Source organism: Oncorhynchus kisutch, linkage group LG5, assembly GCF_002021735.2.
Source record: "Oncorhynchus kisutch isolate 150728-3 linkage group LG5, Okis_V2, whole genome shotgun sequence".
Lineage (NCBI taxonomy): Eukaryota > Metazoa > Chordata > Actinopteri > Salmoniformes > Salmonidae > Oncorhynchus > Oncorhynchus kisutch.
The window spans coordinates 77,462,810-77,489,539 of NC_034178.2; the positions used below are offsets into that span (position 1 = coordinate 77,462,810).

At 45.6% G+C, this 26,730-nt stretch overlaps 1 protein-coding gene across 4 annotated transcripts in view; it reads left to right on the forward strand.

The window, feature by feature from the left end:
• LOC109885879 (protein tyrosine phosphatase domain-containing protein 1) overlaps positions 1–26,730 on the forward strand; it is a 105,826-nt gene that overhangs the window by 14,512 nt on the left and 64,584 nt on the right. For 2 of the 4 annotated variants that reach the window (XM_031825874.1, XM_031825873.1), the window contains exon 3: positions 8,239–8,410. In XM_031825874.1, the coding sequence (XP_031681734.1) occupies positions 8,239–8,410 (172 nt within the window). Of the gene's footprint in view, positions 1–8,238; positions 8,411–13,077; positions 15,352–26,730 lie in introns of those variants that run through there. The other 2 variants (XM_031825875.1, XM_031825876.1) reach the window with 2 other exon arrangements.

Sequence of the window (26,730 nt, forward strand, 5' to 3'; positions counted from 1 at the left end):
CTTTTGCCACATTTCAGGCTTCAAACATAAAGATATAAAACTGTATTTTTTTGTGAAGAATCAACAACAAGTGGGACACAATCATGAAGTGGAACGACATTTATTGGATATTTCAAACTTTTTTAACAAATCAAAAACTGAAAAATTTGTCGTGCAAAATTATTCAGCCCCTTTACTTTCAGTGCAGCAAACTCTCTCCAGAAGTTCAGTGAGGATCTCTGAATGATCCAATGTTGACCTAAATGACTAATGATGATAAACACAATCCACCTGTGTGTAATCAAGTCTCCGTATAAATGCACCTGCACTGTGATAGTCTCAGAGGTCCGTTAAAAGCGCAGAGAGCATCATGAAGAACAAGGAACACACCAGGCAGGTCCGAGATACTGTTGTGAAGAAGTTTAAAGCCGGATTTGGATACAAAAGATTTTCCAAGCTTTAAACATCCCAAGGAGCACTGTGCAAGCGATAATATTGAAATGGAAGGAGTATCAGACCACCGCAAATCTACCAAGACCTGGCCGTCCCTCTAAACTTTCAGCTCATACAAGGAGAAGACTGATCAGAGATGCAGCCAAGAGGCCCATGATCACTCTGGATGAACTGCAGAGATCTACAGCTGAGGTGGGAGACTCTGTCCATGGGACAACAATCAGTCGTATATTGCACAAATCTGGCCTTTATGGAAGAGTAGCAAGAAGAAAGCCATTTCTTAAAGATATCCATAAAAAGTGTTGTTTAAAGTTTGCCACAAGCCACCTGGGAGACACACCAAACATGTGGAAGAAGGTGCTCTGGTCAGATTTTTTGGCAACAATGCAAAACGTTATGTTTGGCGTAAAAGCAACACAGCTCATCACCCTGAACACACCATCCCCACTGTCAAACATGGTGGTGGCAGCATCATGGTTTGGGCCTGCTTTTCTTCAGCAGGGACAGGGAAGATGGTTAAAATTGATGGGAAGATGGATGGAGCCAAATACAGGACCATTCTGGAAGAAAACCTGATGGAGTCTGCAAAAGACCTGAGACTGGGACGGAGATTTGTCTTCCAACAAGACAATGATCCAAAACATAAAGCAAAATCTACAATGGAATGGTTCAAAAATAAACATATCCGGGTGTTAGAATGGCCAAGTCAAAGTCCAGACCTGAATCCAATCGAGAATCTGTGGAAAGAACTGAAAACTGCTGTTCACAAATGCTCTCCATCCAACCTCACTGAGCTCGAGCTGTTTTGCAAGGAGGAATGGGAAAAAATTTCAGTCTCTCGATGGGCAAAACTGATAGAGACATACCCCAAGCGACTTACAGCTGTAATCGCAGCAAAAGGTGGCGCTACAAAGTATTAACTTAAGGGGGCTGTTTTTGATTTGTTAAAAAAGTTTGAAATATCCAATAAATGTCATTCCACTTCATGATTGTGTCCCACTTGTTGTTGATTCTTCACAAAAAAATACAGTTTTATATCTTTGTTTGAAGCCTGAAATGTGGCAAAAGGTCGCAAAGTTCAAGGGGGCCGAATACTTTCGCACGGCACTGTATGTTTTTTTAAAGGTCAAATCCATATCAATCCAAAGTCCTCAGTGTTTGTAGTACATTTGGAAAGTATTCAGACCCCTTAACGTTTTCCACATTTTGTTACGTTAGTCTTACTCTAAAATGTATGAAATTATTTTTTTACCCTCATCAATCTACACACAATACCCCATAATGACATCACAATACCCCATAATGACATCACAATACCCCATAATGACAAAGCAAAAACAGTTCTCTAGACATTTTTGCAAATGTATAAAAAAAAACAGCAATATTACATTTCCATAAGTATTCAGACCCTTCACTCTGTACTTTGTTGAAGAACCTTTGGCAGCGATTACAGCCTCGAGGCTTCTTGGGTGTGACACTACAAGCTTGGCACACTACCTAGCATCACTACTCTGGCCTAGAATATGTGGACAACTATAAAAACCTAGGTGTCTGGTTAGACTGTAAACTCTCCTTCCAGACTCATATTAAACATCTCCAATCCAAAGTTAAATCTAGAATCGGCTTCCTATTTTGCAACAAAGCCTCCTTCACTCATGCTGCCAAACATACCCTCGTAAAACTGACCATCCTACTGATACTTGATTTCGGCGATGTCATTTACAAAATAGCCTCCAATACTCTACTCAGCAAACTGGATGCAGTCTATCACAGTGCCATCCGTTTTGTCACCAAAGCCCCATATACCACCCACCACTGTGACCTGTATGCTCTCGTTGGCTGGCCGTCGCTACATATTCGTCACCTGACCCAGTGGCTCCAGGTCATCTATAAGTCTGTGCTAGGTAAAGTCCCGCCTTATCTCAGCTCACTGGTCACCATAGCAACACCCACCCATAGCACACGCTCCAGCAGGTATATCTCACTGATCATCCCCAAAGCCAACACCTAATTTGGCTGCCTTTCCTTCCAGTTCTCTGCTGCCAGTGACTGGAACAAATTGCAAGAATCGCTGAAGCTGGAGACTTTTATTTCCCTCAATAGCTTTAAACATCAGCTATCTAAGCAGCTAACCCGATCACTGCAGCTGTACATAGTCCATCTGTAAATCGCCCACCCATGTTCACCTGCCTCATCCCCATACTGTTTTTATTTTATTTACTTTTCTGCTCTTTTGCACACCAGTATCTCTACTTGCACATCATCATCATCTGCTCATCTATCACTCCAGTGTTAATCTGCTAAATTGTAATTACTTCGCTACTATGGCCTATTTATTGCCTTACCACCTCATGCCATTTGCACACACTGTATATAGACTTTTTTTCCCTACTGTTTTATTGACTGTATGTTTGTTTATTCCATGTGTAACTCTGTTGTTGTTTGTTGCACTGCTTTGCTTTATCTTGGCCAGGTCGCAGTTGTAAATGAGAACTTGTTCTCAACTGGCCGACCTGGTTAAATAAAGGTGAATTAAAACATCTGCATTTGAGTAGTTAATCCTGTTCTTCTCTCTATGTCCGGGCTCTGGCTGGGCCCCTCAAGGACATTCAGAGACTTGTCCCGAAGCCACTCTTGTGTTGTCTTGGCTGTGTGCTTAGGGTCATTGTCCTGTTGGAAGGTGAACCTTCACCCCAGTCTGAGATCCTAACCTGCTCCAGAGCGCTTTTCATCAAGGATCTCTCTGTACTTTGCTCCGTTCATCTTTTCCTAAATCCTGACCAATCCTTGCCACTGAAAAACATCCCCACAGCATGATGCTGTTTCTGTCTCTGTCTCTCTGAATTCAATTCAATTCAAGGGGCTTTATTGGTATGGGAAACATGTGTTAACATTGCCAATGCAAGTGAGGTAGACAATATACAAAAGTGAAACAAACAAAAATTAACATTAAACATTATTCATACATTTATATATATATATATAATGTACAGTGTTGTAACAATGTACAAATGGTTAAAGTACATAAGGGAAAATAAATGAGCATAAATATGGGTTGTATTTACAATGGTGTTTGTTCTTCACTAGTTGCCCTTTTCTTGTGGCAACAGGTCTCTCCTCTCTCTCTCTCTCTCTCTGATCTCTGAAGGTTTGAACTGCAGCCTCTCTCTCTCTCGTTATAACTCTCTGATCTCTGGAGGTTTGAACTGCAGCCTCTCTCTCTCCTCTCTCTCTCTCTCTCTCTCTCTCTCGTTATAACTCTCTGATCTCTGGAGGTTTGAACAGCAGCCTCTCTCTCTATCAGAACAACATCTCTTTGTGTTCTTATGTTACATAAACCACTCTTATTGTTGTTGAGATGTAAACACTAGAATAACAGCTTCATTCCAAACCCATTGTGTTTAGTCGCTGAGGGCGGCCCCAAATGAGACCTATTCCCTATGTAGTGCACTACTTTAGACCAGATCCCTGTGATGGGAGTACTCCATCACCACTGTCACTCCATAATGAACACAGCAACATACAGACACACCGGCATACCGGCTCCCACCCACTGAGGATTTAGGAGTGAGTTGGTTGTCATGGGGACAGTGACTGTGTGATGAAAGTAATGATGGATTGTATTGGCCTCTCTTTGTGCCAGCGGGCTACTGTACTGCGATGAGTCACTGGATCGCTCCGTTTAGCCAGCATGCAGCCTCACTGACTGTCAATACACAGGTTAGACAGGACAGGGAGAGAGGGGCTGGTTAGACAGGGCAGGGAGAGGGAGGGGCTGGTTAGACAGGGAGAGAGAGGGGCTGGTTAGAAAGGGCAGGGAGAGAGAGGGGCTGGTCAGACAGGGCAGGGAGAGAGAGGGGCTGGTCAGACAGGGCAGGGAGAGAGGGGCTGGTTAGACAGGGCAGGGAGAGAGAGGGGCTGGTTAGACAGGGCAGGGAGAGAGAGGGGCTGGTTAGACAGGGCAGGGTGAGAGAGGGGCTGGTTAGACAGGGCAGGGTGAGAGAGGGGCTGGTTAGACAGGGCAGGGAGAGAGAGGGGCTGGTTAGACAGGGCAGGGAGAGAGAGGGCTGGTTAGACAGGGCAGGGAGAGAGAGGGCTGGTTAGACAGGGCAGGGAGAGAGAGGGGCTCGTTAGACAGGGCAGGGAGAGAGAGGGGCTGGTTAGACAGGGCAGGGAGAGAGAGGGGCAGGTTAGACAGGGCAGGGAGAGAGGGGCTGGTTAGACAGGGCAGGGAGAGAGAGGGGCTGGTTAGACAGGGCAGGGAGAGAGAGGGGCTGGTTAGACAGGGCAGGGTGAGAGAGGGGCTGGTTAGACAGGGCAGGGTGAGAGAGGGGCTGGTTAGACAGGGCAGGGAGAGAGAGGGGCTGGTTAGACAGGGCAGGGAGAGAGAGGGCTGGTTAGACAGGGCAGGGAGAGAGAGGGCTGGTTAGACAGGGCAGGGAGAGAGAGGGCTGGTTAGACAGGGCAGGGAGAGAGAGGGGCTCGTTAGACAGGGCAGGGAGAGAGAGGGGCTGGTTAGACAGGGCAGGGAGAGAGAGGGGCTGGTTAGACAGGGCAGGGAGAGAGAGGGGCTGGTTAGACAGGGCAGGGAGAGAGAGAGGGCTGGTTAGACAGGGCAGGGAGAGAGAGAGGGCTGGTTAGACAGGGCAGGGAGAGAGAGAGGGCTGGTTAGACAGGGCAGGGAGAGAGAGGGCTGGTTAGACAGGGCAGGGAGAGAGAGGGAGGGGCTGGTTAGACAGGGCAGGGAGAGAGAGGGAGGGGCTGGTTAGACAGGGCAGGGAGAGAGAGGGAGGGAGGGGCTGGTTAGACAGGGCAGGGAGAGAGAGGGAGGGAGGGGCTGGTTAGACAGGGCAGGGAGAGAGAGGGAGGGGCTGGTTAGACAGGGCAGGGAGAGAGAGGGAGGGGCTGGTTAGACAGGGCAGGGAGAGAGAGAGAGGGGCTGGTTAGACAGGGCAGGGAGAGGCAGGCTGTACTAGGTCCATGGCACAGGATTAGACTGAGGCAGCTAGGAGGACGGTGTCAGTTAGACAAGGAGTCTGAGGGACCTTGAGGACAGCGGAGACACAGGGGGACCTTGAGGACAGCGGAGACACTGAGGGACCTTGAGGAATGGGGGACCTTGAGGAATGGGGGACCTTGAGGAATGGGGGACCTTGAGGACAGGGGGACCTTGAGGACAGGGGACACGAAGGGGGACCTTGAGTACAGCAGAGCCGCAGGAGCACCTTGAGGAGACACAGAGGGACCTTGAGGAATGGGGGACCTTGAGGAATGGGGGACCTTGAGGACAGGGGGACCTTGAGGACAGCGGAGCCGCAGGGGGACCTTGAGGACGGCGGAGCCGCAGGGGGACCTTGAGGACGGCGGAGCCGCAGGGGGACCTTGAGGACGGCGGAGCCGCAGGGGGACCTTGAGGACGGCGAAGCCGCAGGGGGACCTTGAGGACGGCGGAGCCGCAGGGGGACCTTGAGGACGGCGGAGCCGCAGGGGGACCTTGAGGACGGCGGAGACGCAGGGGGACCTTGAGGACGGCGGAGACGCAGGGGGACCTTGAGGACGGCGGAGACGCAGGGGGACCTTGAGGACGGCGGAGACGCAGGGGGACCTTGAGGACGGCGGAGACGCAGGGGGACCCTGAGGATGGCTGGTTCAGATCTCTCTGAACATCTCTCTGTTAACCTGGCTGGTTCAGATCTCTGAACATCTCTCTGTTAACCTGGCTGGTTCAGATCTCTGAACATCTCTCTGTTAACCTGGCTGGTTCAAATCTCTCTGAACATCTCTCTGTTAACCTGGCTGGTTCAGATCTCTGAACATCTCTCTGTTAACCTGGCTGGTTCAGATCTCTGAACATCTCTCTGTTAACCTGGCTGGTTCAGATCTCTGAACATCTCTCTGTTAACCTGGCTGGTTCAGATCTCTCTGAACATCTCTCTGTTAACCTGGCTGGTTCAGATCTCTGAACATCTCTCTGTTAACCTGGCTGGTTCAGATCTCTGAACATCTCTCTGTTAACCTGGCTGGTTCAGATCTCTCTGAACATCTCTCTGTTAACCTGGCTGGTTCAGATCTGTCTGAACTCAGTATGACAGGGCTAGTCAGAGGAGCTGGTTGAAGACCTGACAGGGCTAGTCAGAGGAGCTGTTTGAGGCCCCTGACAGGGCTAACGATCCTTGGACATTTCTAGTCCTGTTTAGTTTACCTTGAGGTAAAGATGCTGAGATGCTAACCCACATTAATGAGGGGAGGAGAAGGCTTTAGTTGCTAGGGAAATGTTTTGTCTGTGAACGTGTGTTTTCAAAGAGGTGTCTGTTGTTGGAGAGAAAAGACAACATGAAATACAGCAGGAGAATATTTAGTCTAGTCACACAGAATGGGGATGATGTAGTCTAGTCACACAGAATGGGGATGATGTAGCCTAGTCACACAGAATGGGGATGATGTAGCCTAGTCACACAGAATGGGGATGATGTAGCCTAGTCACACAGAATGGGGATGATGTAGCCTAGTCACACAGAATGGGGATGATGTAGTCTAGTCACACAGAATGGGGATGATGTAGTCTAGTCACACAGAATGGGGATGATGTAGTCTAGTCACACAGAATGGGGATGATGTAGTCTAGTCACACAGAATGGGGATGATGTAGTCTAGTCACACAGAATGGGGATGATGTAGTCTAGTCACACAGAATGGGGATGATGTAGTCTAGTCACACAGAATGGGGATGATGTAGTCTAGTCACACAGAATGGGGATGATGTAGTCTAGTCACACAGAATGGGGATGATGTAGTCTAGTCACACAGAATGGGGATGATGTAGCCTAGTCACACAGAATGGGGATGATGTAGCCTAGTCACACAGAATGGGGATGATGTAGCCTAGTCACACAGAATGGGGATGATGTAGCCTAGTCACACAGAATGGGGATGATGTAGCCTAGTCACACAGAATGGGGATGATGTAGTCTAGTCACACAGAATGGGGATGATGTAGTCTAGTCACACAGAATGGGGATGATGTAGTCTAGTCACACAGAATGGGGATGATGTAGTCTAGTCACACAGAATGGGGATGATGTAGTCTAGTCACACAGAATGGGGATGATGTAGTCTAGTCACACAGAATGGGGATGATGTAGTCTAGTCACACAGAATGGGGATGATGTAGTCTAGTCACACAGAATGGGGATGATGTAGTCTAGTCACACAGAATGGGGATGATGTAGCCTAGTCACACAGAATGGGGATGATGTAGCCTAGTCACAGAGAATGGGGATGATGTAGCCTAGTCACAGAGAATGGGGATGATGTAGCCTAGTCACACAGAATGGGGATGATGTAGCCTAGTCACACAGAATGGGGATGATGTAGCCTAGTCACACAGAATGGGGATGATGTAGTCTAGTCACACAGAATGGGGATGATGTAGTCTAGTCACACAGAATGGGGATGATGTAGTCTAGTCACACAGAATGGGGATGATGTAGCCTAGTCACACAGAATGGGGATGATGTAGCCTAGTCACACAGAATGGGGATGATGTAGCCTAGTCACACAGAATGGGGATGATGTAGCCTAGTCACACAGAATGGGGATGATGTAGCCTAGTCACACAGAATGGGGATGATGTAGCCTAGTCACACAGAATGGGGATGATGTAGCCTAGTCACACAGAATGGGGATGATGTAGCCTAGTCACACAGAATGGGGATGATGTAGTCTAGTCACACAGAATGCAGCTAGTATGTAGTCTAGTGGGATGTGCTTGTTGATCTCTCCTCTTTTCTCTCTCTCGCTCTGCAGTCAGTACTCGGGTCCCCACAGCCAAGTACACCAAGGTGGGGGAGACTTTGAGACATGTGATCCCAGGTCACATGCAGTGCTCCATGGCGTGTGGAGGGAGGGCCTGTAAATACGAGAACCCGGCCCGCTGGAGTGACAAGGAGCAGGCCGTTAAGGGACTGTACTCCTCATGGTGAGTCTCTGTCTAACATCCCGTGTCTGTCCTCTGTCTCTCTTCTGGGCTCATATATAGATAGTATCAGACAGCTCTGGATAGGTAGTTAGATATAGACATGTAGGTAGGTAAGTAGTTAGATAGATGGATAGATAGTTGGATCGAGATATATATATATATATATATCTACCTATCGACCTATCTACCTACCTACCTATATCTAACTACCTATCCAGAGCTGTATACAGTGCCTTGCGAAAGTATTCGCCCCCCTTGAACTTTGCGACCTTTTGCCACATTTCAAATCAAAAACTGAAAAATTGGGCACAAGCGACTTACAGCTGTAATCGCAGCAAAAGGTGGCGCTACAAAGTATTAACTTAAGGGGGCTGAATAATTTTGCACGCCCAATTTTTCAGTTTTTGATTTGTTAAAAAAGTTTGAAATATCCAATAAATGTCGTTCCACTTCATGATTGTGTCCCACTTGTTGTTGATTCTTCACAAAAAAATACAGTTTTATATCTTTATGTTTGAAGCCTGAAATGTGGCAAAAGGTCGCAAAGTTCAAGGGGGCCGAATACTTTCGCAAGGCACTGTATATATATATATATATATAGTAAGGTAGATAGATAGTTAGGTAGTAAGATAGACATATAGATAACCCCCACTCTTACACCAGCCCAAGCCAATGGCATGTACCAGATGCTCAGCAGGCTCTGCTCACACTTACTGGCCTGAGGCCAAACCACACGACCAACAACATTGGACACTTTATGGAACACAAAGCCTTCACTATATCATCCTGGAATATCCAAGACCTGAGGTAATCTGCCTTTGGCCTAAAGAGCAGGAACCTGGACTTCACCAAAGAAATCGGTAATACAGACATTGTCATCCTGCAAGAAACCTGGTATAGAGGAGACAGACCCACTAGTTGTCCTCTAGGTTACAGAGAGCTGGTAGTCTGATCCACCAAACTACCAGGTGTGAAACAGGGAAGGGACTCAGGGGGTATGCTAATTTGGTATAGAGCAGACCTAACTCACTCTATTAAATTAATCAAAACAGGAACATTCTACATTTGGCTAGAAATTCAAAAGGAAATTATCTTAACAGAGAAAAATGTCCTCCTGTGTGCTACCTATATCCCCCCACTAGAATCCCCATACTTTAATGAAGACAGCTTCTCCATCCTGGAGGGGGAAATTAATCATTTCCAGGCCCAGGGACATGTACGAGTCTGTGGCGACCTAAATGTCAGAACCAGACAAGAACCTGAAACCCTCAGCACACAGGGGAACAAACACCTACCTGGAGGTGACAGCATTCCCTCCCACATATGCCCCCTAGGCACAACTATGACAACATAACCAACAAAAACGGGTCACAACTCCTGCAGCTCTGTCGCACGCTGGGTATGTACATAGTTAATGGTAGGCTTCGAGGGGACTCCTATGGTAGGTACACCTATAGCTCATCTCTTGGCAGTTGTACGGTAGACTACTTTATCACTGACCTCAACCCAGAGTCTCTCAGAGCGTTCACAGTCAGCCCACTGACACCCCTATCAGACCACAGCAAAATCACAGTCTACTTAAACAGAGCAATACTCAAATCATGAGACATTAAAGCCAAAGGAACTGAGTAACATTAAGAAATGCTATAGATGGAAGGAATGCAGTTTGGAAACCTACCAAAAAACAATTAGGCAACAACAAATTCAATCCCTTTTAGACAATTTCCTGGACAAAACATTTCACTGTAATAGTGAAGGTGTAAACTTGGCAGTAGGAAATCTTAACAGTATATTTGACCTCTCAGCTTCCCTATCAAATCTAAAAATCTCAAATAGAAAACCGAAGAAAATTAATGACAAATGGTTTGATGAAGAATGCAAAAATCTAAGTCTACCATACAGAAATACACTACGGAAAAAGAAGGAACAGCACGTTAGAAATCAGCTCAATGTAATTGAAGAATCCATAGACTCTAACCACCTCTGGGAAAATTGGAAAACACTAAACAAACAACAACATGAAGAATTATCTATCCAAAATGGTGATGTATGGGTAAACCACTTTCCAATCTTTTTGGCTCTATAACAAAGGATAAAGAGCAAAAACATGTACATGATCAAATACAAATCTTAGAATCAACTATTAAAGACTACCAGAACCCACTGGATTCTCCAATTACCTTGAATGAGCTACAGGACAAAATAAAAACCCTCCAACCCAAAAAGGCCTGTGGGGTTGATGGTATCCTTAATGAAATGATCAAATATACAGACAACAAATTCCAATTGGCTATACTAAAACTCTTTAACATCATCCTTAATTCTGGCATCTTCCCCAATATTTGGAACCAAGGACTGATCAGCCCAATCCACAAAAGTGGAGACAAATTTGACCCCAAAAACTACTGTGGGATTTGCGTCAAAAGTAACCTTGGGAAAATCCTCTGCATTATCATTAACAGCAGACTTGTACATTTCCTCAGTGAAAACAATGTACTGAGCAAATGTCCATTTTTTTGACCAAATTACCGTACGTACGTGTTCACCCTGCACACCAACAAACAAAACAAAGACAAAGTCTTCTCATGCTTTGTTGATTTCAAAAAAGCCTTTGACTCAATTTGGCATGAGGGTCTGCTATACAAATTGATAGAAAGTGGTGTTGAGGGAAAAACATACAACATTAAAAAATCCATGTACACAAACAACAAGTGTGGGTTAAAATTGGCAAAAAACACACAGGGCCGTGGGGTGAGACAGGGATGCAGCTTAAGCCCCACCCTCTTCAACATATATATCGACGAATTGGCGCGGGCACTAGATCAGTCTGCAGCACCCGGCCTCACCCTACTAGAATCTGACGTCAAATGTCTACTGTTTGCTGATGATCTGGTGCTTCTGTCACCAACCAAGGAGGGCCTACAGCAGCACCTAGATATTCTGCACAGATTCTGTCAGACCTGGGCCCTGACAGTAAATCTCAGTAAGACCAAAAATAATGGTGTTCCAAAAAAGGTCCAGTCGCCACGACCACAAATACAAATTCCATCTAGACACTGTTGCCCTAGAGCACACAAAAAACTATACATACAGTGGGGCAAAAAAGTATTTAGTCAGCCACCAATTGTGCAAGTTCTCCCACTTAAAACGATGAGAGAGGCCTGTAATTTTCATCATAGGTACACTTCAACTATGACAGACAAAATGAGAAAAAAAATCCAGAAAATCACATTTTGATAATGAATTTATTTGCAAATTATGGTGGAAAATAAGTATTTGGTCACCTACAAACAAGCAAGATTTCTGGCTCTCATAGTCCTTTAACTTCTTCTTTAAGATGCTCCTCTGTCCTCCAATCGTTACCTGTATTAATGGCACCTGTTTGAACTTGTTATCAGTATAAAATACACCTGTCCACAACCTCAAACAGTCACACTCCAAACTCCACTATGGCCAAGACCAAAGAGCTGTCAAAGGACACCAGAAACAAAATTGTCCTAGGGCCTGTCCTCTGGTAGCACCTCCATGCTCTGGACACTACGCTGACAGACACAGCAAACCTTCTTGCCACAGCTCGCATTGATGTGCCATCCTGGATGAGCTGCACTACCTGAGCCACTTGTGTGGGTTGTAGACTCTCTCTCATGCTAACACCGCCAGCATTCAAAAGTGACCAAAACATCAGCCAGGAAGCATAGGAACTGAGAAGTGGTCTGTGGTCACCACCTGCAGAACCACTCCTTTATTGGGGTTGTCTTGCTAATTGCCTATAATTTCCACCTGTTGTCTATTCCATTTGCACAACAGCATGTGAAATTTATTGTCAATCAGTGTTGCTTCCTAAGTGGACAGTTTGATTTCACAGAAGTGTGATTGACTTGGACTTACATTGTGTTGTTTAAGTGTTCCCTTTATTTTTTTTGAGCTATATATGTATATGTGTGTATAATATATATGTGTATAATATGACATTTGTAATGTCTTTATTATTTTGAAACTTCTGTATGTGTAATGTTTACTGTTAATTTTTTATTGTTTATTTAACTTTTGTATATTATCTACCTCACTTGCTTTGGCAATGTTAACACATTTTTCCCATGCCAATAAAGCCCCTTGAATTGAATAGATAGATGGCTAGATAGGTAGGTAGGTAGGTAGGTAGGTAGGTAGGTAGGTAGGTAGGTAGGTAGGTAGGTAGGTAGGTAGATATGTTGTTGGATAGATATTTAGATGGGTAGATATAGATCGATATGGGTAGTAAGATAGATAGCTATGTTGTTGGATAGATATTTAGATGGGTAGATAGATAGATGGGTAGTAAGATAGATAGATATATAGCTGGGTAGTTAGATATGTGGGTAGTAAGATAGATAGAGAGACATGTAGGTAGTAAGATAGATAGAGAGACATGTAGGTAGTAAGATGGATAGATAGATGGGTAGATGGGTAGTAAGGTAGGTAGGTAGTAGGATAGATAGGTAGGTAGTAGGATAGATAGATAGATATGTAGGTAGTTAGATATAGGTAGTAAGATAGATAGAGAGACATGTAGGTAGTAAGATAGATAGAGAGACATGTAGGTAGTAAGATGGATAGATAGATGGGTAGATGGGTAGTAAGGTAGGTAGGTAGTAGGATAGATAGGTAGGTAGTAGGATAGATAGATAGATATGTAGGTAGTTAGATATAGGTAGTAAGATAGATCGATATGTAGTTAGATAGATATATACGTAGTATGATAGATAGATATGTAGTTAGATCTATTTGATCATTTAAAACACAATAAAACCTCATGTGGATAAAGCCATTTTAAATCATTGAGGATGACACAAAAAGTTTGAAACGGTATTTCCATTGTGGTCCTCTTAAATAAATGTCTCTAAGCATTAACAAACACAGTATACCTACTAGGCAGAGTTACAGATATAATCATTAATACACTCTTTCACTTTTCAAAGGATCTCAAAGCGCATCAAAAGTAAGACAACAAATAAATATGTAAATGAGGGAGATTGGAAGCATGTCGGTCGGTTTGGGATCAAGTTGAGGCAAGTTAGTCTGTAAAGGCAGTGTAGGTTCAGTTGAGGGGGCATCGAAGGGACAGCCAAGGACAAACAAAGACCTGTGTTCCCATGCTAACATACTGTATACTACATACTTCATGAGTATATTCTATTAGTTCATTTTTAGTATACTGTAAACGCACGGTGTCATTTCAGTCAAGTGTACTAGCACTTCGCCTGTCTATTGGAGGTTGATGCTAGCTTGTTAGCATAACAAATGACTATCTAGACATCTTACAACTTCATTAACAATGTCCATTGAGAACACACGACGACTATACCGCTTAGCTGAGAATGATGTGAATAAATCAAGTCAATCAATGTTTTCCTCCGTCTGTATTGGATGTGTCGTTGTTTGTCTGTATAGGAAGTGTCCATTTGTGTCCATTGTTATAGTATGTTAAACCCTCTGTGACTCCACTCGGCACACCGTTCACTGTATGAGACTTGAGACAGACACTCACCACATCTCATAGTCCTTACTGTCTATCTGTCGTTGTTAGACATATATTTAGCTTTCATGGCAGCTGTATTTGTTGTCCTGGCTATAATGATGAACTGCCATTGGCTGTTCAAAAGACCGAGGCTGGAAGGAGGAGGAGACGACAGGCATCTGGTCAAAGGAGGGCACTGTTGAGGCGCTTTATTCTCCTTGACCAAAATGCAAATGTAGGTAGGCCACATTCTAAGTCAATTATTACACTGTACTGGTCTGTATGTAGCCAAGTTCATTGTCAATTTGATACATGTACTTGGATTATAATATTAGAACATGTCGTTTAGTGTAGCCTATAGGCTACATTCAATAATATACACACATGGCAGAATAGGCCTACGTATCAAATCATGTGAAAGCTTTTTATTTTGTTTCAATTTGGTAAAGTTGCCTTTTCTCATCACAGACTGGTGGCAGAGGACCCTACTGCTAAATCCCAATGTACCCATCCTAGACGACCTTGACCTCAAGCCCCACTTCTGAATGACCCTCTTTTGATAGGCTGGTAGAGGCCTTGCAGCATGAAGACCAGGACCATGTCTGGGGCCAGACCTTGGAATCCTCCTGTTTCTCTAATGGCTGGCCAGTGCCACTTCGTATCGTGTTGTGTCCGAGGCATTTGATGTCCACCGGACCACAGTGCTCCATGTCATCCATAGGGTCAGTGGTGGGATCATGAGTTTTATTCATATCAGCTACAGGCCATCTGTGACCACAGGTGCAGGTTCATCTACATTGCCTTCCCCGGGTCTGTGCACGACGCCAGGGTCCTGTAACAGTCCTTTACCCTCCATCCTAAGGGATGGACTCTGCCTGGCCGAGCCCATCTGTATAATGACCCTACAGGCAGCCAGTGATGGGTGTAGTGGAGGCCACCTACAATGCAAAGCATTCCAAGGCGAGGAATGTGGTGGAGTGGTCCTTCAGGATAATGAAGACCCTGTGAAGCTCCATCATGAAGGCCTGGAGGTGAAGCCTAGCTTTGTGTCTGAGGTGGTTGAATGCTGCACATCTGCCTCAGCAACCAGGACTTTGTGGAGCCTGAGGATGATGATGGAAACCTGGACCAGCCTCTGCGGCAGAATGGGGATCACCTGTAGGACCAGCCACTTCCTCAGAATGGGCATCAACTGTAGGACCAGCCTCTTCCTCAGAATGGGCATCACCTGTAGGACCAGCCTCTGCGGCAGAATGGGCATCACCTGTAGGACCAGCCTCTGCGGCAGAATGGGCATCACCTGTAGGACCAGCCTCTTGCTCAGAATGAAGAAATCACCTGTAGGACCAGCCTCTGCGGCAGAATGGGCATCACCTGTAGGACCAGCTCGCAGCTGCAGAATCAGAAGTGGGCAATGTTGCAGCACCCGCTAACCCCATCCCAGGTGACCACTACTACCGCAATCCCCACCAGTAAAAACAACCCACATGATTCTCACAGGCACCCTGTTTAAAACAGAATGGTTGATTCCTAAATCAATCAATATCACCCGTGTTCACATCTAACATAAATTACTGTTCTGCTTTTTATCATATTACCAGTGTTCAGGCCTCCCAGGTGGTGCAGCGGTCTAAGACATCTCAGTACAAGAGGCGTCACTGCAGTCCCTGGTTTGAATCCAGGCTTCATCACATCTGGGCATAATTGGGAGTCCCATAGGGCGGCACAATATTGGCCTAGCGTCGTCCGGGTTTGGCCAGGGTCAGCTGTCATTGTAAATAAGTATTTGCCTAGTTTTTGCCTAGTTAAATAAAAAAAAAAAATATTTCATCATATTACCAGGGTTCATATTTCAAATCAAACACATTTTTAATAATGCCTCAAATTTCCTGGTGGCATCCCCTTTGTGTGGCCATAATGCACCCTTTAAAAAATCCATGCCTTTTGCAGCCCTTCTCCCTGCTGCCTGCAGCCCTTCTCCCTGCTGCCCTTCTCCCTGCAGCCCTTCTCCCTGCTGCCTGCAGCCCTTCTCCCTGCTGCCCTTCTGCCTGCTGCCCTTCTCCCTGCTGCCTGCAGCCCGCTGCCTGCAGCCCTTCTCCCTGCTGCCTGCTGCCCTTCTCCCTGCTGCCTGCTGCCCTTCTCCCTGCTGCCTGCAGCCTTTCTCCCTGCTGCCTGCTGCCTGCAGCCCTTCTCCCTGCTGCCTGCAGCCCGCTGCCTGCAGCCCTTCTCCCTGCTGCCTGTAGCCCTTCTCCCTGCTGCCTGCTGCCCTGCTGCCTGCAGCCCTTCTCCCTGCTGCCTGCTGCCCTTCTCCCTGCTGCCTGCTGCCCTTCTCCCTGCTGCCTGCTGCCCTTCTCCCTGCTGCCTGCTGCCCTTCTCCCTGCTGCCTGCAGCCCTTCTCCCTGCTGCCTGCAGCCCTTCTCCCTGCTGCCCTGCTGCCTGCTGCCGCAGCCCTTCTCCCTGCTGCCTGCAGCCCTTTTCCCTGCTGCCTGCAGCCCTTCTCACTGCAGCCCTTCTCCCTGCTGCCTGCTGCCTGCAGCCCTTCTCCCTGCTGCCCTGCAGCCCTTCTCCCTGCTGCCCTGCTGCCTGCTGCCTGCAGCCCTTCTCCCTGCTGCCTGCAGCCCTTCTCACTGCAGCCCTTCTCCCTGCTGCCTGCTGCCTGCAGCCCTTCTCCCTGCTGCCTGCTCCCTGCAGCCCTTCTCCCTGCAGCCCTTCTCCCTGCTGCCTGCTCCGACGCACTTCACTCACACGGCTCTCCATCACCTGATCTGGTCTTTCTCACAGGCTACATGTGAAGACCGACACATTGGGGATGCAACTGCAAGCATCCTTATCCAATTCCGACATGCACATTGAAGATAACGGTCCACATTTACTTTTCGTCAGCCAACAAGATGACTAGGCCTAACAAACATCAAAAGTACTAGCCTATGTCAGTCTACTATCTTCAATAGTACAACAGTTTACCTATTCTGTGTAATAAATAAATATTCCAAACATAGTCTGGGACAGTTGTGGGATGCAATAGATCCCAAATTAATACAACCACTAGCATTAAAAAAAATGTTTTACGCAATGAGGCTGATGCAACAGATCAGAACGTTTAGCTTCAAGTATAAACTATTCGTCTCTCTCTTCACATTGCAAGTATAAACTATTAGTCTCTTTCTTCACATTACAAGTATAAACTATTCGTCTCTCTCTTCACATTGCAAGTATAAACTATTAGTCTCTTTCTTCACATTACAAGTATAAACTATTAGTCTCTTGGGGGGGGGGGGGGGGTGTTGTGTCATTTGATTTACACAACATGCCTACCACTTTGAATATGCATTTTTATTGTAAAACATAAGAAATAAGACAAACAGAAATTGAGCGTGCATAACTATTCACCCCCCCCAGAGTCAATACTTTGTAGAGCCACCTTTTACAGCAATTACAGCTGCAAGTCTCTTGGGGTATGTCTCTATAAGCTTGGCACATCTAGCCACTGGGATTTTTGCCCATTCTTCAAGGCAAAACTGCTCGAGCTCCTTCAAGTTGGATAGGGTCCGCTGGTGTACAGCAATATTTAAGTCATACTACAGATTCTCAATTGGATTGAGGTCTGGGCTTTGACGAGGCCATTCCAAGACATTTAAATGATTCCCCTTAAACCACTCGAGTGTTACTTTAGCAGTATGCTTAGGGTCATTGTCCTGCTGGAAGGGGAACCTCCGTCGAAGTCTCTCATCTCTGGAGAGAAACCGGTTTCCCTCAAGAATTTCCCTGTATTTAGCGCCATCCATCATTCCTTAAATTCTGACCAGTTGTCCAGTCACTGCCAATGGAAAAACATCCCCACAGCATGATGCTGCCACCACCATGGGGATGGTGTTCTCGGGGTGATGGTAGGTGTTTGGTTTGTGCCAGACATAGGGTTTTCCTTGATGGCCAAAAAGCAACATTTGAGTCTCATCTGACCAGATTACCTTCTTCCATTTGTTTTGGGAGTCTCCCACATGCCTTTTGGCGAACCACAAATGTGTTTGCTTATTTTTTTCTATAAGCAATGGCTTTTTTCTGGCCACTCTTCCGTAAAGCCCAGCTCTGTGGAGTGTACAGCTTAAAGTGGTCCTATGTACAGATACTCCAATCTCCGCTGTGGAGCTTTGCAGCTCCTTTAGGGTTATCTTTGGTTTCTTTGTTGCCTCTCTGATTAATGCCCTCCTTGCCTGGTCCATGAGTTTTGGTGGGCGGCCCTCTCTTCGCAGGTTTGTTGTTTTTCACCTTTATTTAACCAGATATGCTAGTTCTCATTTGCAACTGCGACCTGGCCAAGATAAAGCAAAGCAGTTCGACACATACAACAACAGAGTTACACATGGAATAAACAAACATACAATCAATAATACAGTAGAAAAATCTATATTCAGCATGTGCAAATGAGGTAGGATAAGAGAGGTTAGGCAATAAATAGGCCATGGTGGTGAAGTAATTACAATATAGCAAATAAACACTGGAATGGTAGGGTGTGTAGAAGATGAATGTGCAAGTAGAGATACTGAGGTGCAAAGGAGCAAGATGAATAAATAAATACAGTATGGGGATGAGGTAGATTGGATGGGCTATTTACAGATGAGCTATGTACAGGTGCAGTGATCTGTGAGCTGCTCTGACAGCTGGTGCTTAAAGCTAGTGAGGGAGGTAAGAGTCTCCAGCTTCAGAGATTTTTGCAGTTCGTTCCAGTCATTGGCAGCAGAGAACTGGAAGGAGAGGCGACCAAAGAAAGAATTGGCTTTGGGGGTGACCAGTGAGATATACCTGCTGGAGCGCGTGCTGCTATGGTGACCAGTGAGCTGAGATAAGGTGGGGCTTTACCAACACCTTGTGGTGCCATATTATTTCATTAAATAATGGATTTAATGGTGCTCTGGGATGTTCTAAGTTTCAGATATGTTTTTATAATCCAACCCTGATCTGTACTTCTCCACAACTTTGTCCCTGACCTGTTTGGAGAGCTCCTTGGTCTTTATGGTGCCGCTTGCTTGGTGTTGCCCCTTGCTGAGTTGTGTTGCAGACTCTGGGGCCTTTCAGAACAGGTGTATATATATACTGAGATCATGTGACTCTTAGATTGCACACAGGTGGACTTTATTTAACTAATTATGTGACTTCTGAAGGTAATTGGATGCATCAGATCCTATTTAGGGGCTTCATAGCAAAGGGGGTGAATACATATGAACGCACCAATTATTTTTTTATTTTCACTTTTTCAACAATAAAATGACCCAACACACCTCCAGGCTGTGTAAGGGCTATTTGACCAAGAAGGAGAGTGATGGAGTGCTGCATCAGATGACTTGGCCTCCACAATCACCCGACCTCAGAACCAATTGAGATGGTTTGGGATGAGTTAGACCGCAGAGTGAAGGAAAAGCAGCCAAGGTGCTCAGCATATGTGGGAACTCCAACTCTTCAAGATGGTTGGAAAAGCAATCCAGGTGAAGCTGGTTGAGAGAATGCCAAGAGTAGCAAAATAAAAAGTGTATTTATGTATGCGTATTTGTATGTATGTGTATATGTATGCATGTGTGGGAACTCCAACTCTTCAAGATGGTTGGAAAAGCAATCCAGGTGAAGCTGGTTGAGAGAATGCCAAGAGTAGCAAAATAAAACGTGTATTTATGTATGTGTATTTGTATGTATGTGTATATGTATGTATGCGTATTTGTATGTATGTGTATTTGTATGTATGTGTATATGTATGTATGCGTATTTGTATGTATGTGTATTTGTATGTATGTGTATATGTATGTATGTGTATATGTATGTATGTGTATATGTATGTATGTGTATATGTATGTATGTGTATATGTATGTATGTGTATTTGTATGTATGTGTATATGTATGTATGTGTATGTGTATATGTATGTATGTGTATATGTATGTATGTGTATTTGTATGTATGTGTATTTGTATGTATGTGTATATGTATGTATGTGTATATGTATGTATGTGTATATGTATGTATGTGTATTTGTATGTATGTGTATATGTATGTATGTGTATATGTATGTATGCGTATATGTATGTATGCGTATATGTATGTATGTGTATTTGTATGTATGTGTATATGTATGTATGTGTATATGTATGTATGTGTATATGTATGTATGTGTATATGTATGTATGTGTATTTGTATGTATGTGTATTTGTATGTATGTGTATTTGTATGTATGCATGTGTATTTGTATGTATGTGTATATGTATGTATGTGTATTTATATATATATTTATAAACTGGGTGGTTCGAGCCTTGAATTCTGATTGGCTGACAGCCCTGGTATATCAGACCGTATACCACGGTTATGACAAAGCATTTATTTTTTACTGCTTTAATTCGGTTGGTAACCAGTTTATAACAGCAATAAGACACCTCTGGGCTTTGGTATATGGCCAATATACCACGGCTAAGGGCTGTATCCAGGCACTCTGCTTTGCGCCATGCCAAGAACAGCCCTTAGCTGTGGTATATTGGCAATATACCACACCCAAGCCTTATTGCTCAAATATATGTGGATATGTATATAAATATATATATTTACCCCCAAAATATAAGGGGGATTGGAAAGGATCCAGACAATGGCATTTATTGAACGATAATCTGTCCGCATATTAACGCTGATCCCCTAATAGTGATACAGATAAATGAATATGCTAAATGTATAAGAACAACAAAGAACAAAGGGATTCTTTAAAGAATCTCAAATATAATATAATAATAATAATAATAATAATAATATAAGATATATTTAGATTAGTTTGGTTACTACATGATTCCATATGTGTTATTTCATAGTTTTCATAGTTTTTATTCGACATTATAGAAAATAGTACAAATAAAGGAAAAACCTGTTTTCTGTTTAGTGAGTCAGTCAGATCAGAGGCAGTAGGGATGTTCTCTGTTTAGTGAGTCAGTCAGATCAGAGGCAGTAGGGATGACCAGGGATGTTCTCTGTTTAGTGAGTCAGTCAGATCAGAGGCAGTAGGGATGTTCTCTGTTTAGTGAGTCAGTCAGATCAGAGGCAGTAGGGATGTTCTCTGTTTAGTGAGTCAGTCAGATCAGAGGCAGTAGGGATGACCAGGGATGTTCTCTGTTTAGTGAGTCAGTCAGATCAGAGGCAGTAGGGATGTTCTCTGTTTAGTGAGTCAGTCAGATCAGAGGCAGTAGGGATGACCAGGGATGTTCTCTGTTTAGTGAGTCCTCCAGATCAGAGGCAGTAGGGATGACCAGGGATGTTCTCTGTTTAGTGAGTCAGTCAGATCAGAGGCAGTAGGGATGTTCTCTGTTTAGTGAGTCAGTCAGATCAGAGGCAGTAGGGATGACCAGGGATGTTCTCTGTTTAGTGAGTCAGTCAGATCAGAGGCAGTAGGGATGACCAGGGATGTTCTCTGTTTAGTGAGTCCTCCAGATCAGAGGCAGTAGGGATGACCAGGGATGTTCTCTGTTTAGTGAGTCAGTCAGATCAGAGGCAGTAGGGATGTTCTCTGTTTAGTGAGTCAGTCAGATCAGAGGCAGTAGGGATGTTCTCTGTTTAGTGAGTCAGTCAGATCAGAGGCAGTAGGGATGTTCTCTGTTTAGTGAGTCAGTCAGATCAGAGGCAGTAGGGATGTTCTCTGTTTAGTGAGTCAGTCAGATCAGAGGCAGCAGGGATGTTCTCTGTTTAGTGAGTCAGTCAGATCAGAGGCAGTAGGGATGTTCTCTGTTTAGTGAGTCAGTCAGATCAGAGGCAGTAGGGATGACCAGGGATGTTCTCTGTTTAGTGAGTCAGTCAGATCAGAGGCAGTAGGGATGTTCTCTGTTTAGTGAGTCAGTCAGATCAGAGGCAGTAGGGATGTTCTCTGTTTAGTGAGTCCACCAGATCAGAGGCAGTAGGGATGTTCTCTGTTTAGTGATTCAGTCAGATCAGAGGCAGTAGGGATGTTCTCTGTTTAGTGAGTCAGTCAGATCAGAGGCAGTAGGGATGTTCTCTGTTTAGTGAGTCAGTCAGATCAGAGGCAGTAGGGATGACCAGGGATGTTCTCTGTTTAGTGAGTCAGTCAGATCAGAGACAGTAGGGATGTTCTCTGTTTAGTGAGTCAGTCAGATCAGAGGCAGTAGGGATGTTCTCTGTTTAGTGAGTCAGTCAGATCAGAGGCAGTAGGGATGACCAGGGATGTTCTCTGTTTAGTGAGTCAGTCAGATCAGAGACAGTAGGGATGTTCTCTGTTTAGTGAGTCAGTCAGATCAGAGGCAGTAGGGATGTTCTCTGTTTAGTGAGTCAGTCAGATCAGAGGCAGCAGGGATGTTCTCTGTTTAGTGAGTCAGTCAGATCAGAGACAGTAGGGATGTTCTCTGTTTAGTGATTCAGTCAGATCAGAGGCAGTAGGGATGTTCTCTGTTTAGTGAGTCAGTCAGATCAGAGGCAGTAGGGATGACCAGGGATGTTCTCTGTTTAGTGAGTCAGTCAGATCAGAGGCAGTAGGGATGTTCTCTGTTTAGTGAGTCAGTCAGATCAGAGGCAGTAGGGATGTTCTCTGTTTAGTGAGTCAGTCAGATCAGAGGCAGTAGGGATGTTCTCTGTTTAGTGAGTCAGTCAGATCAGAGGCAGTAGGGATGTTCTCTGTTTAGTGAGTCAGTCAGATCAGAGGCAGTAGGGATGTTCTCTGTTTAGTGAGTCAGTCAGATCAGAGGCAGTAGGGATGTTCTCTGTTTAGTGATTCAGTCAGATCAGAGGCAGTAGGGATGTTCTCTGTTTAGTGAGTCAGTCAGATCAGAGGCAGTAGGGATGTTCTCTGTTTAGTGAGTCAGTCAGATCAGAGGCAGTAGGGATGTTCTCTGTTTAGTGAGTCAGTCAGATCAGAGGCAGTAGGGATGACCAGGGATGTTCTCTGTTTAGTGAGTCCTCCAGATCAGAGGCACTAGGGATGACCAGGGATGTTCTCTGTTTAGTGAGTCCTCCAGATCAGAGGCAGTAGGGATGACCAGGGATGTTCTCTGTTTAGTGAGTCCACCAGATCAGAGGCAGTAGGGATGACCAGGGATGTTCTCTGTTTAGTGAGTCCTCCAGATCAGAGGCAGTAGGGATGACCAGGGATGTTCTCTGTTTAGTGAGTCAGTCAGATCAGAGGCAGTAGGGATGACCAGGGATGTTCTCTGTTTAGTGAGTCCACCAGATCAGAGGCAGTAGGGATGACCAGGGATGTTCTCTGTTTAGTGAGTCCTCCAGATCAGAGGCAGTGGGGATGACCAGGGATGTTCTCTGTTTAGTGAGTCCTCCAGATCAGAGGCAGTAGGGATCACCAGGGATGTTCTCTGTTTAGTGAGTCAGTCAGATCAGAGGCAGTAGGGATGACCAGGGATGTTCTCTGTTTAGTGAGTCAGTCAGATCAGAGGCAGTAGGGATGTTCTCTGTTTAGTGAGTCAGTCAGATCAGAGGCAGTAGGGATGACCAGGGATGTTCTCTGTTTAGTGAGTCAGTCAGATCAGAGGCAGTAGGGATGTTCTCTGTTTAGTGAGTCAGTCAGATCAGAGGCAGTAGGGATGTTCTCTGTTTAGTGAGTCAGTCAGATCAGAGGCAGTAGGGATGTTCTCTGTTTAGTGAGTCCACCAGATCAGAGGCAGTAGGGATGTTCTCTGTTTAGTGATTCAGTCAGATCAGAGGCAGTAGGGATGTTCTCTGTTTAGTGAGTCAGTCAGATCAGAGGCAGTAGGGATGTTCTCTGTTTAGTGAGTCAGTCAGATCAGAGGCAGTAGGGATGACCAGGGATGTTCTCTGTTTAGTGAGTCAGTCAGATCAGAGACAGTAGGGATGTTCTCTGTTTAGTGAGTCAGTCAGATCAGAGGCAGTAGGGATGTTCTCTGTTTAGTGAGTCAGTCAGATCAGAGGCAGTAGGGATGACCAGGGATGTTCTCTGTTTAGTGAGTCAGTCAGATCAGAGACAGTAGGGATGTTCTCTGTTTAGTGAGTCAGTCAGATCAGAGGCAGTAGGGATGTTCTCTGTTTAGTGAGTCAGTCAGATCAGAGGCAGTAGGGATGTTCTCTGTTTAGTGATTCAGTCAGATCAGAGGCAGTAGGGATGTTCTCTGTTTAGTGAGTCAGTCAGATCAGAGGCAGTAGGGATGTTCTCTGTTTAGTGAGTCAGTCAGATCAGAGGCAGTAGGGATGTTCTCTGTTTAGTGAGTCAGTCAGATCAGAGGCAGTAGGGATGTTCTCTGTTTAGTGAGTCAGTCAGATCAGAGGCAGTAGGGATGTTCTCTGTTTAGTGAGTCAGTCAGATCAGAGGCAGTAGGGATGACCAGGGATGTTCTCTGTTTAGTGAGTCAGTCAGATCAGAGGCAGTAGGGATGACCAGGGGTGTTCTCTGTTTAGTGAGTCCTCCAGATCAGAGGCACTAGGGATGACCAGGGATGTTCTCTGTTTAGTGAGTCCTCCAGATCAGAGGCAGTAGGGATGACCAGGGATGTTCTCTGTTTAGTGAGTCCACCAGATCAGAGGCAGTAGGGATGACCAGGGATGTTCTCTGTTTAGTGAGTCCTCCAGATCAGAGGCAGTAGGGATGACCAGGGATGTTCTCTGTTTAGTGAGTCAGTCAGATCAGAGGCAGTAGGGATGACCAGGGATGTTCTCTGTTTAGTGAGTCCACCAGATCAGAGGCAGTAGGGATGACCAGGGATGTTCTCTGTTTAGTGAGTCCTCCAGATCAGAGGCAGTAGGGATGACCAGGGATGTTCTCTGTTTAGTGAGTCCTCCAGATCAGAGGCAGTAGGGATGACCAGGGATGTTCTCTGTTTAGTGAGTCAGTCAGATCAGAGGCAGTAGGGATGACCGGGGATGTTCTCTGTTTAGTGAGTCAGTAAGATCAGAGGCAGTAGGGATGTTCTCTGTTTAGTGAGTCAGTCAGATCAGAGGCAGTAGGGATGTTCTCTGTTTAGTGAGTCAGTCAGATCAGAGGCAGTAGGGATGTTCTCTGTTTAGTGAGTCAGTCAGATCAGAGGCAGTAGGGATGTTCTCTGTTTAGTGAGTCAGTCAGATCAGAGGCAGTAGGGATGTTCTCTGTTTAGTGAGTCAGTCAGATCAGATTCAGTAGGGATGTTCTCTGTTTAGTGAGTCAGTCAGATCAGAGGCAGTAGGGATGACCAGGGATGTTCTCTGTTTAGTGAGTCCTCCAGATCAGAGGCAGTAGGGATGACCAGGGATGTTCTCTGTTTAGTGAGTCCACCAGATCAGAGGCAGTAGGGATGACCAGGGATGTTCTCTGTTTAGTGAGTCCTCCAGATCAGAGGCAGTAGGGATGTCCAGGGATGTTCTCTGTTTAGTGAGTCAGTCAGATCAGAGGCAGTAGGGATGACCAGGGATGTTCTCTGTTTAGTGAGTCCTCCAGATCAGAGGCAGTAGGGATGTTCTCTGTTTAGTGAGTCAGGTCAGATCAGAGGCAGCAGGGATGTTCTCTGTTTAGTGAGTCAGTCAGATCAGAGACAGCAGGGATGACCAGGGATGTTCTCTGTTTAGTGAGTCCTCCAGATCAGAGGCAGTAGGGATGTTCTCTGTTTAGTGAGTCCTCCAGATCAGAGGCAGTAGGGATGACCAGGGATGTTCTCTGTTTAGTGAGTCCACCAGATCAGAGGCAGTAGGGATGACCAGGGATGTTCTCTGTTTAGTGAGTCCTCCAGATCAGAGGCAGTAGGGATGACCAGGGATGTTCTCTGTTTAGTGAGTCAGTCAAGATCAGAGGCAGTAGGGATGACCAGGGATGTTCTCTGTTTAGTGAGTCCACCAGATCAGAGGCAGTAGGGATGACCAGGGATGTTCTCTGTTTAGTGAGTCCTCCAGATCAGAGGCAGTAGGGATGACCAGGGATGTTCTCTGTTTAGTGAGTCCTCCAGATCAGAGGCAGTAGGGATGACCAGGGATGTTCTCTGTTTAGTGAGTCAGTCAGATCAGAGGCAGTAGGGATGACCAGGAATGTTCTCTGTTTAGTGTGTCAGTCAGATCAGAGGCAGTAGGGATGACCAGGATGTTCTCTGTTTAGTGAGTCAGTCAGATCAGAGGCAGTAGGGATAACCAGGGATGTTCTCTGTTTAGTGATTCAGTCAGATCAGAGGCAAGTAGAGATGTTCTCTGTTTAGTGAGTCAGTCAGATCAGAGGCAGTAGGGATGTTCTCTGTTTAGTGAGTCAGTCAGATCAGAGGCAGTAGGGATGTTCTCTGTTTAGTGAGTCAGTCAGATCAGAGGCAGTAGGGATGTTCTCTGTTTAGTGAGTCAGTCAGATCAGAGGCAGTAGGGATGTTCTCTGTTTAGTGATTCAGTCAGATCAGAGGCAGTAGGGATGTTCTCTGTTTAGTGATTCAGTCAGATCAGAGGCAGTAGGGATGACCAGGGATGTTCTCTGTTTAGTGAGTCCTCCAGATCAGAGGCAGTAGGGATGTTCTCTGTTTAGTGAGTCAGTCAGATCAGAGACAGTAGGGATGACCAGGGATGTTTTCTGTTTAGTGAGTCAGTCAGATCAGAGGCAGTAGGGATGTTCTGTTTAGTGAGTCCACCAGATCAGAGGCAGTAGGGATGACCTCTGTTAGTGAGTCCTCCAGATCAGAGGCAGTAGGGATGACCAGGGATGTTCTCTGTTTAGTGAGTCAGTCAGATCAGAGGCAGTAGGGATGACCAGGGATGTTCTCTGTTTAGTGAGTCCACCAGATCAGAGGCAGTAGGGATGACCAGGGATGTTCTCTGTTTAGTGAGTCCACCAGATCAGAGGCAGTAGGGATGACCAGGGATGTTCTCTGTTTAGTGAGTCAGTCAGATC